Genomic DNA, 14918 nt, shown 5'->3' with positions numbered 1-14918 from the left:
TATCCTTCGCGGCAGCTCCCGAGGCTGGGGTGGGCCTGGGGTGGGCCTCGAGGACGTTTTGCCCCGCTTACAACACACACACACAGCTCATAGGCTGAATGAAAACTGAAAAAAAAAACTTAAGCGGTGCCGTAGCACTGTCCACCATCCTGTCCGATAAAAAGATCAAAGCGTCTCGGCTCCCGAGACGCTCTCCGGTGTCTGGCTGAACTCTGGTGGCTCTCTGCACTGTGCCACAAGGCACGAGCCGCGCCGCTCAGATGACGCCGTACTGCTTCTTGAGCTTGAGCAGCAGCGCCCAGTCGTCCTTGGAGAGGTCCTCCTTGAAGAACTCCTGTTCACAACAGTGAGTGTGAAGAGACGCCGTTCACACCAGCTCTTCCGCCCTCCTTGAAGAGCTCCTTGATCGCGTCGATCGAGCGGCGCGTCACGCGCGCGTACAGCGGGTAGGTGTGGTCGAACTGCCGGCCGTACTGGATCGACGTGACGGCGTCGATCTTGACCGCGGCAGACTTGCCCGCCTTGAGGACGTCCACCTGCTTCCCCTTCTCGGGCTCCATCGAGACGACGCGCCCGATGTCGAGGTAGGCCTACCCGCCCAAAAACGAGGAGTGCGCTGGCGCAGGCGTAGGGGGCCGTTCGTGTTCTCTGGTGGCCCGGTGTCTTGCAGGCCTGCAGCCCCGTCTCGGGGTCCTTTTGCCCGCGCCGCTCGACGCAGAGCGGCGTGCCCTTCTTGAGGGTCCCCTCCTGCACCGCCAGCCCCAGCAAGATCGGGTCCCCTCCCCCGCCGCGGCACCAGACGTGGTCGGGCGACGAGACCTAGGAAGTGTCGAGGAAGTGTCGAGGAAGTGTCGAGGAAGTGTCGAGGAAGTGTCTAGGAAGTGTAGGTCGGGCGACGAGACCTTGCAGATGGCGGGGTAGACGGCGGTGGTCGCCGCCTTTGCCTGCTGCTCGAGCCGCACGTCCGCCATGTACTTTGTGAATGAACTGGTCGAACAGGTGGTAGATGATCTCGGCGGTGAAGACCTTGACCTGCGACTCCTTGGCCTGCAGCTCGCCCTCCTTTGTGAGGGCACGTCGAAGGCGAGGATGGTGGCGTACTCGGGCTTGAACTCGTGCATGATGGACGCCTTGATGACGTCCTTCTTGTGGATGGGCCCGATGACCGCGGAGACGGGGATCTGTGCGGGGGAGAGGTAGGGGGGGATGGGGAGATCCTTTTCCCCGAAGAAGCCCCGCCTTTCCCGAAGGGGCACCTTTCGGCGCCAGTCCCCCAGCGCGCTCGAATCCGATGTCTCGCCGGGGGAAAAAGAAGAAAATAGAGGGAGCCGATGGGAGGACGTCACGCACAGGGCACAGGGAGTAGTTTGTATGCGCCAACCCTGTATGCGCCAACCCTCGCTTTCTTGTGGCTGACGCGCAATAAGAGCGGGGGGGGGGGGTCGGCCCACTGCGGGCCTGTCCGTGCACGGCCCGCATGGAAACGGGAGTGGGCATCGGCGAGGCGCCGACGACGCATGCTATGGAACGAGTCTCTCCGGATTGGAGCTTGCAACCGCTCACGATGGAACTCGTGGCCGGAATGACAGCCGTTTACAACGAGGGCTTCGGCAGCAAGAGATGCTGTATCTGCTTTCCGTTCACGGACACCGATGGCACTAGGCTGCGCTACTACCAACGCCACCCAGAGCGTCTGCCGATGTGTGGGATCGCCGTGGGAGCGGATGGCACGCCGCTCGGCTTCGTGCAGGTGGCGGTTCATCCCATGCAGGACCAATATGGCATCCACACCCTGCAGCCTGGCGAGGCTTACATCGAGCAGGTCGGCGTCGCGGCCGCAGCGCGCGGCAAGGGCATCGGCAAGGCGCTGCTGCAGTGGGCGGAGACGCTGGCGACCGATCGCAAGTCGAGCGTCCTGACCCTGACGGTGCTCCACGGCAACCCGGCGCTGCGGCTCTACGAGCGCTTTGGCTTCGAGGCGCTGCCACCCCCTGACCCTGTAGAGCGATGCTTCGACATCTGCGGCACCTTCTGGATCGTCGGGCGGCCGTACGGCCTCTGCGATCCGCACTGGGGTTCCGTCGAGATGAGGAAAGCCGTGCCGGGCAGGTAGGCGCAAGAAAAAACTTTCTCGGGTCCGTTGGCCTCATTGTAGGGAAGAATTTTGAAACCCGTCAACGCCTGCTCCTGGGGGCAGCTTCGTCCGAAGCCGTCTGCTCCCCGCAGTACGCAGTAGGCACACACTAGAGACAGATAGGAGGAGACTAAGGGGACGGTGGTGAGTTCAACGAGAGAGAGGAGAAGGCATTGGCGACGCGCACATGGCGGCGACTGAGCGGAGTCCCTCCTCTGCGTCGCAGGTCGCGGCTGCAAAGGCGCTCTTGGTACAAGCTTCCGGATTGACCGCCACGCGATTCCCACTGATCCAGGAACAGATATCCATGACGTCTGCACACATCTGGGGCCCATGAAGGGATCGATCGGGTAGAATGTCGAGTCGTCCGCGAACCACGTCTGCCGTATCCCCTCCTTGCCTGCTGCGCCCCTGGTGAGGTCTGAGGAGCCGTTATGATCCTCCCTTGCGCGTCGCCCTGTAGTGCCTGCATGGCCTCCGTCACTTCACTCAGGAAAGACGCCTATTCTCTTCTCGAGCTCCAGGCGGAGCGCTACACAATATAGTAAAGTAACCCCAACCACAACCCCCCGATCACGGCATCTGAGACACACACCATACGTCTATCCCCGGCACACGCCATTCTCCGTGGCCATCACCAGTGGCCGTGTCGTCCCCTCCCGCTCCGCGCCGCACACCGAGGCACCGCCTCCTCCGTCCGCCCTGTCCGCCGCAGCCGCCGCGGCAGCGATGCGCTGCGCGTCGGGCAGGCCGTGGCTCACCACGTAGGTGCACAGGAGGAGCAGCGCGGCGAACTCCGCCGCGATCGAGCGCACGTTGCGGAAGAGCGTGCAGCGCGCCTGCGGTGAGGTGCGGTGCGGTACACTTCTCCATCCCTCGCACCTCCGTCCCCCACGTCTCCACGGCCCAAGACAGGAGCCACACGGCACGTAGGGTGCGTGCGTGCGTGCGTGCGTGCGTGCGTGCGTGCGTGCGTGCGTGCGTGCGTGCGTGCGTGCGTGCGTGCGTGCGTACGCGTCCGAGAGCGAGAGCGAGAGCGAGAGCGAGAGCGAGAGCGAGAGCGAGAGCGAGAGCGAGAGAGCGAGAGCGAGAGCGAGAGAGCGAGAGAGCGAGAGCGAGAGCGAGAGCGAGAGCGAGAGCGAGAGCGAGAGCGAGAGCGAGAGCGAGAGCGAGAGCGAGAGCGAGAGCGAGAGCGAGAGCGAGAGCGAGAGCGAGAGCGAGAGCGAGAGCGAGAGCGAGAGAGAGAGAGAGAGAGAGAGAGAGAGAGAGAGAGAGAGAGAGAGAGAGAGAGAGAGCCTTACGGCACTCGCCGGCGTGCTTCGCCACGTACCCCGGCGGCATCAGCAGCAGGTCATCGGCCGAGAGGGAGGAGTTGGAGAAGGCGCAGGTGTAGTGGCGAGGGCGGGAGACGTGGCGGCACGCGTGCGGAGGGAGGGAGGGCCTATAGGGTGGCACGCAGGACGACCGGTCCAGAAGCAGTCTCCCTGCAGAGGCGTCTGACTCAGTGGAGAGGGGGGGCCATGCGTCGCACTCTGCCGGGCGGGTGAGCGGAGCGCAATAGTCAGACACGTCGGCGGTGCCTCGGAGGAGCAAGAAGGCGGCCGAGGCGACGGCTGCGGCGGTGAGGTGGAGGGTGCGCCCTCGCGTCTCCAGCGGAGACGGCAGGAGGGCGCGTCCACCGCTGCCGGTCGGCCGTCGCGCCTCTGCCCACAGCGCGACGGCGGGCGCAGCGACGGAGAGGAGGCAGGCAGCGCCGAGCCCGAGCTGGTGCAGTGTGTATGCGGCGGTGAAGGCGGCGGCGTAGTTGCCGTCGCCTGCGGGAACGGCGGGCGGGCGAGCGTTGGGGGGCGGGGGAGGGGAAGCGCAGGGCGCCACTCGCCGCCGCCTCGCTCGAGGTGTTCAGGGAAGACGGCGGTCAGGAGGGTGCCGAGGCTTCCCGCGGCCATCGCCAGCCGGAGACGGCGGCCGCGCATCGTGGAGCCTGTTCGCAGCGGTCGGCGTGAAGAGCGCCCGCTACGGCGGGGAACGTCGCGCGCGTCGCGATCGCCGTCGATGCGCGCCACCTCACAGAGCAGCGAGTACGCGAGGAGCAGGAGCGTCGAAAACATGAAGACGTAGCCCTGCGAGTAGTAGGAGCCGCACACGCACGAGATGGAGCCGCAGCCGCCGAGACCCGTTGCGCACGGCGCGGGGGCGGCGAGCAGCATCAGCACGGTCGGCACGACTGCCAAGATGACAGTGAGGAGCGGCACGAGCGCGCCCGACGCGAGGCAGCGGCCGGCCAGCGCGCGACGCGGCCCGCGGCCGCCGTGACCGTCGTCGTCCGCGGCGGTGTTCTCCGCGCCGCCGTTGCACCGCCCGAACCGGTGGAGCATCAGGCGGAGGAGCCGCCTCAGCCGGTCTTCAAAGCAGGGAGAGCCGCAAGCGACGGCAATCGGCAAGAGAAGCATCAGCAGCACGAGGATCACCCCGCCCGCGTCGAGCGCCTCCTCGCAGGCAGACGGGTCCTCGAGGCACAGGCTGGCTCGAGCGCAGGTTTCTCTGGCCATTGCGAAGGCGCACTGAGGAAACTGAGCAAGCTGGCCCCGGCGTGCGAAAAAGAATTTTAAAGCCCCGCATACCTCGGAAATAACGACGCGACAGAGGAGGAAATGACAAGGGAGAGAACGACGAGAGTGGGACGACCGCGAGGTGGCATGAAGGTTGCAGCGAGAAGCGGCGAGAGACTGCGAAGAGAGATAGGAAGAGGCAGACTCCCTAGGGTGGGCGACGGCTAGCGCACCACACACCTCTCCTTAAAATCCCTGTGTGGTGGCGGCGTGCCGTCCTCCCATCCCTCCCTTGGGTTGTCTGTTTTCTTTCTTTCTTTCTTTCGGAGTTCTTTTGTTTAAATTCTTTCGGAAATAACGACGCGGATAGAGAGAGAGTTCTTTTGTTTAAATTCTTCTCTCGTTCCTCTGCCCGTGCCTTGGTCTTGTCGTTGTTTCGCACCCATGTCTGTATGGCAATCGAGGCTGCCTTCCCCACTACCTGTAGTTCACTCGTCACCTCTCCCGCGAGCTCCCCTCTCGTTCTTTCGGTTATGGTGTCCGTGAGTGCGGGCAGCGTGCAGGCAATCACGGGCGCTATTTTGTCGTACTCCCCTTCGGCGAGCGCTCCGAATCTAGACCCCATTGCCTTTAAGGAGGCTGCCCTCGCGCGTCTCAGGAATGTAGCGGTGTCTTTTGAGTCCGGCGCCGCCCGTTCGACTATTGCTGTCGCCCTCACCGTGTGTTTGTCTAGCTTCCGCATGAAGTGACGCGCCTCTTCCTTATTTCCAGCGCAGCTGCCGCTCAGTATGTGCGCCAACGACGCCTGTGGTGGCTCACTGTCTTCTTGTTTCCAGTCGTCCCAGTCTCTCAGTTCTCCGATTCTCCTCCTTGCCTCGCGCGCCTCTTTTGTGGCCTCATCCCTAGCCGCCTTGCACGCTCTGCATCCCCAGAACGCGCTTCTCGTGGCGGGGCCCCTCATTCCCCGCTTCTTTTCCCCTCTAGAATACGCCTGTGGTGTGCCCCATGTGGCACCCCGACCTGTTGTCTCACCCTGGCCCCCAAGATCGTTTTGGTCGTCACATTGTGATCCCCGACGTCGTCAAATGTCGCCCGCCTGTCCTTCCCCCCGTTCTCGTCGGGCAATCTCATCTTATTGTCCCATCGATGTTTCAGGCTGGCTACAGCCACTTCGCTCCACAGCGGTCCCGCCACCCCTGCCGTGTGCGATCCCGGCCTCACCGTCTTTCGAAGTTGTTCGCACACCCACTCGTGTGCGCTCTGGCGCATGTGCCCGTATGTCCGTCGGTCCGATATCTCCCTCTTCTCCGGGTCTTCTGCCATCTCCTTTCTCACTGTGTACATGCACGGCCGAGTTCGCACCGCGTCCCGCACCACTTTCGAGGCGTCCTCATAGAGTGGATAAAGCGCCTGTTCACGGCATGGAGGGTAAGCCACGCCGAACGCAAGGAAGCCGGGGAAGACGACCCCGAGGAGGACGAAACAAAAGTGGAAATCCCGCCGTCAGCTGTCACAATATACCCGAAGGGAACCCCAGTGCCAACACCGACAGTTGAGGTACAAGTGCTCGAAACGAGAGTGGACCTGAGCAACGACATGACAGGGCGAGATATGCTCGCAGTGGGAGTCAGAAATGTGGTCCTTGCGCGAGGAGAGCTCGATAAACTCGAGGGGCCAAAATATGCCGAGAGGAGCGCGGAGTTACGCAGAAAGGCGAGAGAAGCAGCGAGAGCAAGAGATCGGCAGACGACAGCGGCGTCTCAGAACGAGGCCGAGGAGAGCGATGAGTCAGGGGAAGAGACAGCAGGAGAGAGAACGACGAGAGTGGGAAGGAGGTGGCATGAAGGTCGCTGCGAGAATTGGTGAGAAACTGCGGAGAGAGATAGGAAGTGGTAGACGCCCGAGGGTGGGCGACGGCTAACACCACACTTCTCCCCTAAAATCCCTGTGTGGTGGCGGCGTACCGTCCTCCCATCCCTCCCTTTTTCTTTCTTTCTTTTGGGACTGCGAAAAAGAATTTTGGCGCCCGGTGTCGTGCGAAAAAGATTGCTAATGATCGGAATGGGCGTCAGAAGAGCCGTCCTTGCGCGAGGAGAGCTCGATAAACTCGAGGGGCCAAAATATGCCGCGAGGAGGGCGGAGTTGCGCCGAGAAGAAGCCGCGAGAGCCAGGGATCGGCGGACAGCGGCGGCACAGGCCACAGCAGAACGAGGCAGAGGAGAGTGACGCGACAGAGAGGATGAAGCGACAGGAGGGAGAACGACGAGAGTGGTACGACCGCGAGGTGGCATGAAGGTTGCAGCGAAGAATCGGCGAGGGACTGAGAAGAGAGATAGGAAGAGGCAGACTCCCAAGGGTGGGCGACGGCTAGCACCACCACACTCCTCTCCTTAAAATCCCTGTGTGGTTGCGGCGTGCCGTCCTCCCGTCCCTCCTTTGTGTTGTTGTTTCCTTTCTTTCTTTTCTGTCGTATACGAAAAACAATTGCGCCGCAAAACACACGTACGAACGGGCGTGGACTGGCGCACTCCAGCACACAAAAACACTGGCACCATCTCTAGCGCGCGCACTGCATTTGGCACTAACACAGGTTCCTACACCACGGGTGCCGCCGAAGCGACTCCTGGCTGCGAGGACGGCGAGGCACTTAGCTCCGTGCACCCGACCGCCCTCGCCGCAGGCAAGCAGGAGTCGTGAGAGAGGGGATTTAGGTTAGGTAGAAAGGTGAATAATAGTCTGGCTCGGACTGGACATGGCGACGGAGCGACGGCTCTCCCTCCCTCGCGCCTCGCGCCTCGCGGGTGCCACCAGTGCCACACAGGCAGCTGGCAGGGGACAGCGACAGCGGAAAGGCGCCGTCCATGTGGCTCCATCCTGGGCGCTGGGGAGGTACGTGCAAGCCCCACCCGACTGACGGGCAGGCGTGGGGCGCGTCGCCCGCTTGCTCTAGATGAAACGTCTAAAGGACGAAAGAGGGAATCCGGCCCGACGGCGGGCGGAGAAGACGGGCACTGGACCAGAAAGGACTGGGAGAGTGTGAATGGAGGGAGGGACACGGTGGACCGGGACACGCGGTGGTTCGGACATCCCCCCCCTCGACGTAGTCGAGTAACTCCCGATCGACGAGAGGAAAGTGTCCCTCAGAGTAGAGAGACTGTGGCTGCTCTACTAAGCCACGAATGAAGTAGCGGACAGCGTTGCAGGGGCCGTCGGCGATGCTGTCGATGCAGGCGACGGTGCAGAAGCTGGCAGCGCTGATGCCACCGATGTAGGTGACGACGAGAGAGCCGACGACGCTGTAGAGGCTACAGGCGAGGTCGTCGACACGAGCTTCGGCAGAGAGGCCGAGGCCGCTGGTGCTATCGGCGCCACCGTTGAGTGGAGCGGCGGCAGAGAGGCCGATGGCGTCATCGGCGCCGTAGTGGAGTCGAGCGGCGGCAGCAACGGAGTCGTCAGCGCAATGGCCGCCGAAAGGAGCGACGGCGAGAGGGACGGCACTGCCTTCGGCGAGACGGCCGACAGCTGAGTCGGCGAAGCAGTCGACGGCGAGGCCATCGGCGAGGCCGTCGCTGAGCCGAGCGACGGCGAGAGGGCCATCGGCGAGGCCGTCGCTGGAGCCGTCGGCAAGTCGAGCGACGGCGAGAGAGCCGACAGCGGAGTCGGCGAAGCAGCCGACAGCGGAGTCGGCGAAGCAGCCGACGGAGAGGCCATCGGCGAGGCCGTCGCTGAGCTGAGCGACGGCGAGAGAGCCGTCGGCAAGTCGAGCGACGGCGAGAGAGCCGACAGCGGAGTCGGCGAAGCAGCCGACAGCGGAGTCGTCGAAGCAGCCGACGGAGAGGCCATCGGCGAGGCCGTCGCTGAGCTGAGCGACGGCGAGAGAGCCGTCGGCAAGTCGAGCGACGGCGAGAGAGCCGACAGCGGAGTCGGCGAAGCAGCCGACAGCGGAGTCGGCGAAGCAGCCGACGGAGAGGCCATCGGCGAGGCCGTCGCTGAGCTGAGCGACGGCGAGAGAGCCGTCGGCAAGTCGAGCGACGGCGAGAGAGCCGACAGCGGAGTCGGCGAAGCAGCCGACAGCGGAGTCGGCGAAGCAGCCGACGGAGAGGCCATCGGCGAGGCCGTCGCTGAGCTGAGCGACGGCGAGAGAGCCGTCGGCAAGTCGAGCGACGGCGAGAGAGCCGACAGCGGAGTCGGCGAAGCAGCCGACAGCGGAGTCGGCGAAGCAGCCGACGGAGAGGCCATCGGCGAGGCCGTCGCTGAGCTGAGCGACGGCGAGAGAGCCGTCGGCAAGTCGAGCGACGGCGAGAGAGCCGACAGCGGAGTCGGCGAAGCAGCCGACAGCGGAGTCGGCGAAGCAGCCGACGGAGAGGCCATCGGCGAGGCCGTCGCTGAGCTGAGCGACGGCGAGAGAGCCGACAGCGGAGTCGGCGAAGCAGCCGACAGCGGAGTCGGCGAAGCAGCCGACGGAGAGGCCATCGGCGAGGCCGTCGCTGAGCTGAGCGACGGCGAGAGAGCCGTCGGCAAGTCGAGCGACGGCGAGAGAGCCGACAGTGGAGTCGGCGAAGCAGCCGACAGCGGAGTCGGCGAAGCAGCCGACGGAGAGGCCATCGGCGAGGCCGTCGCTGAGCTGAGCGACGGCGAGAGAGCCGTCGGCAAGTCGAGCGACGGCGAGAGAGCCGACAGCGGAGTCGGCGAAGCAGCCGACAGCGGAGTCGGCGAAGCAGCCGACGGAGAGGCCATCGGCGAGGCCGTCGCTGAGCTGAGCGACGGTGAGAGAGCCGTCGGCAAGTCGAGCGACGGCGAGAGAGCCGACAGCGGAGTCGGCGAAGCAGCCGACAGCGGAGTCGGCGAAGCAGCCGACGGAGAGGCCATCGGCGAGGCCGTCGCTGAGCTGAGCGACGGCGAGAGAGCCGTCGGCAAGTCGAGCGACGGCGAGAGAGCCGACAGCGGAGTCGGCGAAGCAGCCGACAGCGGAGTCGGCGAAGCAGCCGACGGAGAGGCCATCGGCGGGGCCGTCGCTGAGCTGAGCGACGGCGAGAGAGCCGTCGGCAAGTCGAGCGACGGCGAGAGAGCCGACAGCGGAGTCGGCGAAGCAGCCGACAGCGGAGTCGGCGAAGCAGCCGACGGAGAGGCCATCGGCGAGGCCGTCGCTGAGCTGAGCGACGGCGAGAGAGCCGTCGGCAAGTCGAGCGACGGCGAGAGAGCCGACAGCGGAGTCGGCGAAGCAGCCGACAGCGGAGTCGGCGAAGCAGCCGACGGAGAGGCCATCGGCGAGGCCGTCGCTGAGCTGAGCGACGGCGAGAGAGCCGTCGGCAAGTCGAGCGACGGCGAGAGAGCCGACAGCGGAGTCGGCGAAGCAGCCGACAGCGGAGTCGGCGAAGCAGCCGACGGAGAGGCCATCGGCGAGGCCGTCGCTGAGCTGAGCGACGGCGAGAGAGCCGTCGGCAAGTCGAGCGACGGCGAGAGAGCCGACAGCGGAGTCGGCGAAGTAGCCGACAGCGGAGTCGGCAAAGCAGCCGACGGAGAGGCCATCGGCGAGGCCGTCGCTGAGCTGAGCGACGGCGAGAGAGCCGTCGGCAAGTCGAGCGACGGCGAGAGAGCCGACAGCGGAGTCGGCGAAGCAGCCGACAGCGGAGTCGGCGAAGCAGCCGACGGAGAGGCCATCGGCGAGGCCGTCGCTGAGCTGAGCGACGGCGAGAGAGCCGTCGGCAAGTCGAGCGACGGCGAGAGAGCCGACAGCGGAGTCGGCGAAGCAGCCGACAGCGGAGTCGGCGAAGCAGCCGACGGCGAGGCCATCGGCGAGGCCGTCGCTGAGCTGAGCGACGGCGAGAGAGCCGTCGGCAAGTCGAGCGACGGCGAGAGAGCCGACAGCGGAGTCGGCGAAGCAGCCGACAGCGGAGTCGGCGAAGCAGCCGACGGAGAGGCCATCGGCGAGGCCGTCGCTGAGCTGAGCGACGGCGAGAGAGCCGTCGGCAAGTCGAGCGACGGCGAGAGAGCCGACAGCGGAGTCGGCGAAGCAGCCGACAGCGGAGTCGGCGAAGCAGCCGACGGAGAGGCCATCGGCGAGGCCGTCGCTGAGCTGAGCGACGGCGAGAGAGCCGTCGGCAAGTCGAGCGACGGCGAGAGAGCCGACAGCGGAGTCGGCGAAGCAGCCGACAGCGGAGTCGGCGAAGCAGCCGACGGAGAGGCCATCGGCGAGGCCGTCGCTGAGCTGAGCGACGGCGAGAGAGCCGTCGGCAAGTCGAGCGACGGCGAGAGAGCCGACAGCGGAGTCGGCGAAGCAGCCGACAGCGGAGTCGGCGAAGCAGCCGACGGAGAGGCCATCGGCGAGGCCGTCGCTGAGCTGAGCGACGGCGAGAGAGCCGTCGGCAAGTCGAGCGACGGCGAGAGAGCCGACAGTGGAGTCGGCGAAGCAGCCGACAGCGGAGTCGGCGAAGCAGCCGACGGAGAGGCCATCGGCGAGGCCGTCGCTGAGCTGAGCGACGGCGAGAGAGCCGTCGGCAAGTCGAGCGACGGCGAGAGAGCCGACAGCGGAGTCGGCGAAGCAGCCGACAGCGGAGTCGGCGAAGCAGCCGACGGAGAGGCCATCGGCGAGGCCGTCGCTGAGCTGAGCGACGGCGAGAGAGCCGTCGGCAAGTCGAGCGACGGCGAGAGAGCCGACAGCGGAGTCGGCGAAGCAGCCGACAGCGGAGTCGGCGAAGCAGCCGACGGAGAGGCCATCGGCGAGGCCGTCGCTGAGCTGAGCGACGGCGAGAGAGCCGTCGGCAAGTCGAGCGACGGCGAGAGAGCCGACAGCGGAGTCGGCGAAGCAGCCGACAGCGGAGTCGGCGAAGCAGCCGACAGAGAGGCCATCGGCGAGGCCGTCGCTGAGCTGAGCGACGGCGAGAGAGCCGTCGGCAAGTCGAGCGACGGCGAGAGAGCCGACAGCGGTGTCGGCGAAGCAGCCGACAGCGGAGTCGGCGAAGCAGCCGACGGAGAGGCCATCGGCGAGGCCGTCGCTGAGCTGAGCGACGGCGAGAGAGCCGTCGGCAAGTCGAGCGACGGCGAGAGAGCCGACAGCGGAGTCGGCGAAGCAGCCGACAGCGGAGTCGGCGAAGCAGCCGACGGAGAGGCCATCGGCGAGGCCGTCGCTGAGCTGAGCGACGGCGAGAGAGCCGTCGGCAAGTCGAGCGACGGCGAGAGAGCCGACAGCGGAGTCGGCGAAGCAGCCGACAGCGGAGTCGGCGAAGCAGCCGACGGAGAGGCCATCGGCGAGGCCGTCGCTGAGCTGAGCGACGGCGAGAGAGCCGTCGGCAAGTCGAGCGACGGCGAGAGAGCCGACAGCGGAGTCGGCGAAGCAGCCGACGGCGGTGTCGGCGCAGTGGCCGACGGCGGTGTCGGCGAAGCGGCCGACAGCGGTGCCGGCGAAGCAGCTGACGGCGGTGTCGGCAAAGCGCCCGACGGCGGTGTCGGCGCAGTGGCCGACAGCGGTGTCGGCGAAGCGTCCGACGGCGGTGTCGGCGCAGTGGCCGACAGCGGTGTCGGCGAAGCGTCCGACGGCGGTGTCGGCGCAGTGGCCGACAGCGGTGTCGGCGAAGCGTCCGCCGGCGGTGTCGGCGAGGAGCCGTCGGCGAAAGAGCCAACAGCGCCGGAGCCGCTGGCAAGGCCGTCGAGTAACTCGATGGTGAAGCAGCCGTTGACACGAACGACAGCGAAGCAGCCATCGAGTCGAGCGACGGCGAGACAGTCGACAGCGGAGCCATCGGCGAAGTGGCCGACAGCGCTGGAGCCGCCGGCGAGGCTGTCGAGTCGAGCGACGGCAAAGCGGCCGTCGACACGAGCGACGGCGAAGCAGCCGAAGGTCCCGGCAAGGCCGACAGCGCTGGAGCTGCCGTGAAGGCCCCCACCAGGCGCGTCGATGACTGTGACTGGTGTACAGTAACTGGTGACGGGAGGCGGGGGGCCGAGTAGGACGCCTCCGACGGTGAAGACGTAGCCAACATGCGAGGAGGCGTTGACTGACGCTGCAGTCGCAGTGAGAGCATGGGCGCTGCCCCAGACGGTGGAGGCGGCGCCGGTGGAGATGCAGGTGCGGAGGCAAATGATGCTGGCGGGGAGCGAGATGCTGCAAGTAGGGCCGCAAAGAAAGACGGCGAGGCAAGGTGACTCGGCGCAGTAGGCGAAGCCAATGAGCTCCCGGCTGTCGATGGAGGTGACGGCGATGAAGACGCCGTCAAGCTCACCAGCGATGCCAGCTGGTGCACAAATGTGGCTGGTAGCGGGAAGCGCAAGCGGAGTGCCATGATGGTCACCCCAGGGGGCGCTCCCAGGGCCAGGAAGTGGGCAGCCGGCGGCAGGCCCCCTGGCGGCAACATCACCGGTGGTAACGCCGCAGGCGGACGTCGTAGACCACAGCCAGTCTTGATGCGAATAGCGCTGGACGGTAAGCGGTGAAGTGCCAGAGTGCGAGTAGGACTCGGAACGGAATATGGGCGTGTCAGGCATGATCTGACGTGGGATAGCGTGTTGGGCCACAAAGGGCTGGCGCGACCAGTCGAGTCGCTGCCACGTGCAAGCCCCACCCGACTGACGGGCAGGCGTGGGGCGCGTCGCCCGCTTGCTCTAGATGAAACGTCTAAAGGACGAAAGAGGGAATCCGGCCCGACGGCGGGCGGAGAAGACGGGCACTGGACCAGAAAGGACTGGGAGAGTGTGAATGGAGGGAGGGACACGGTGGACCGGGACACGCGGTGGTTCGGACAAGGTATAGTACAAATCCCAAATGGTAAAGATAGACTCTAGCCTTTCCGCACACAGTGCCAGTAGTGTGTGTGTGTGTGTGTGTGTGTGTGTGTGTGTGTGTGTGTGTGTGTGTGTGTGTGTGTGTGTGTGCGAGCGGGAGTGTTGTAAAATTCTTTGGCAGCAAGCAGGGCACGAGCCGGGCTGCCACCACCTTCCTCTCTCTCTCCGGCACTGCCGGAAGCGTGTGACACAGACACGTATGCTCCGCCGGCTCGCAGCACGCTCCGCTCCGCTGGCGCGCGCCTCAGCAGTGAGGGCAGCGCGGCCTCCGCACGCCCTCCGGCTCGCGGCGGCGCCGCTCAGCCGCTCCTTTGTGAGCACGGCGGCCGCGGCGGCGCCGAGCAGCGCCCAGCCCTTCATGCTGGCCGACATTGGGGAGGGCATCGCCGAGGTGGAGGTGCTGCAGTGGTTCGTCAAGCCGGGCGACACGGTCGATCAGTTCGACCGGATTTGCGAGGTCCAGAGCGACAAGGCCACGGTCGAGATCTCGTCTCCCTACGTCGGCACGATCGAGTCGCTCGAGTACGAGGTGGGCAGCATCGCCAAGGTTGGCACGCCGCTGCTGCACATCTCGGTGGACGGCGCAGGGGGCGACGCGGGGGCGGAGCCGGAGCAGCCGGCTCCGCCGGTGGCGGCAGCGGCGGCGGCGCCTCTGCCGGTGAGTGAGCCGGCGCCAGCGGCGGGGGCGACGGCGGCCGCGGCGAGCCCCGCGGGGGATCGCAAGGTGCTGTCGACTCCGGCGACGCGCGCGCTGGCGAAGCGGCACAAGCTCGACCTGGGCACCGTCACTCCGACCGGGAGGGGAGGGCGCGTCACCAAACAGGACGTGCTGCTGGTGCTCAATGGAAGCGCGCCGGTGCAGCCGGCAGGCGCGGCCGCGGCGGCGCCGCAGCCGCAGCCGGCGGCCCCGTCCGCGGCGGCCGAGGACCGCGCGGTGCCGATCCGCGGGATCCGGAAGGCGATGTTTGCGCAGATGACCGCGGTGCGCGCCGAGATGCAGCCCAGATGCAGCCGAGATGGAGCCGAGGCCTGAATCCCGCTGCAACACGCCAACGCCTCCCCCCTCCGCCTCCCCCCTCCGCCTCCTTCCTCCCTCCGCCTCCTTCCTCCTCCTCCTCCTCCTCCTCCTCCGCCTCTTTCCTCCCTCCGCCTCCTTCCTCCTCCTCCTCCTCCTCCTCCTCCTCCTCCTCCACCTCCTCCTCCTCCTCCCCCTCCACCACCTCCACCACCACCTCCTCCTCCTCCTCCTCCTCCTCCTCCTCCACCACCTCCCCCTCCCCCTCCCCCTCCACCTCCTCCAACGCGACCGCCGCGACCTCCGCGCCGCCCCCCTCCTCCTCCCCCCTCCCTCCCTCTCCCGATGAGGAAGCTTCAAGACTCGTTGTCAGACCGCCCCTGACGAGACCAGCTGGTACAGTTTTCTGAGGGATCGCACTCTCTTTGTAAGCCCGGGTACT

The 14918-nt window shown here is 66.2% G+C and overlaps 2 protein-coding genes across 2 annotated transcripts in view; one reads left to right on the top strand and one right to left on the bottom strand.

Annotated features, from left to right (window-relative positions):
- Window positions 1-2646: 2646 nt before the first annotated feature.
- Window positions 2647-4700, bottom strand: EMIHUDRAFT_421133 (hypothetical protein). Its single transcript, XM_005782393.1, has 5 exons — window positions 4182-4700; window positions 4020-4115; window positions 3654-3948; window positions 3431-3575; window positions 2647-2973 (listed from the first exon to the last, which is right to left on the bottom strand). The coding sequence occupies exons 1-5, from the start codon at window positions 4681-4683 to the stop codon at window positions 2737-2739; spliced, it is 1275 nt and encodes a 424-aa protein (XP_005782450.1). The 5' UTR covers window positions 4684-4700; the 3' UTR covers window positions 2647-2736.
- Window positions 4701-13599: 8899 nt separating this feature from the next.
- Window positions 13600-14918, top strand: part of EMIHUDRAFT_426762 (3-methyl-2-oxobutanoate dehydrogenase) — a 2858-nt gene continuing 1539 nt past the window's right edge. The window contains exon 1 of the mRNA XM_005782392.1: window positions 13600-14443. Within this exon, the coding sequence (XP_005782449.1) occupies window positions 13661-14443 (783 nt within the window). The 5' untranslated portion in view covers window positions 13600-13660. The remainder of the gene's footprint in view (window positions 14444-14918) is intronic.

The sequence above is a fragment of the Emiliania huxleyi genome, assembly GCF_000372725.1.
Source record: "Emiliania huxleyi CCMP1516 chromosome Unknown EMIHUscaffold_19, whole genome shotgun sequence".
Taxonomy (NCBI): Eukaryota; Haptophyta; order Isochrysidales; family Noelaerhabdaceae; genus Emiliania; species Emiliania huxleyi.
This window is presented reverse-complemented; position numbering and strand designations above follow the sequence as displayed.

What these genes read in the sequence shown, in the direction of transcription:
- EMIHUDRAFT_421133 (XM_005782393.1), bottom strand. Translation starts at nt 4,683, where the DNA reads ATGGCCAGAGAAACCTGCGCTCGAGCCAGCCTGTGCCTCGAGGACCCG. An exon ending in TGAGGTGGCGCGCATCGACG is followed by an intron (nt 4,116 to 4,181) that starts GCGATCGCGACG and finishes CGCTGCGAACAG; the next exon opens with GCTCCACGATGCGCGGCCGC. An exon ending in CCGGCAGAGTGCGACGCATG is followed by an intron (nt 3,576 to 3,653) that starts GCCCCCCCTCTC and finishes GCCACCCTATAG; the next exon opens with GCCCTCCCTCCCTCCGCACG.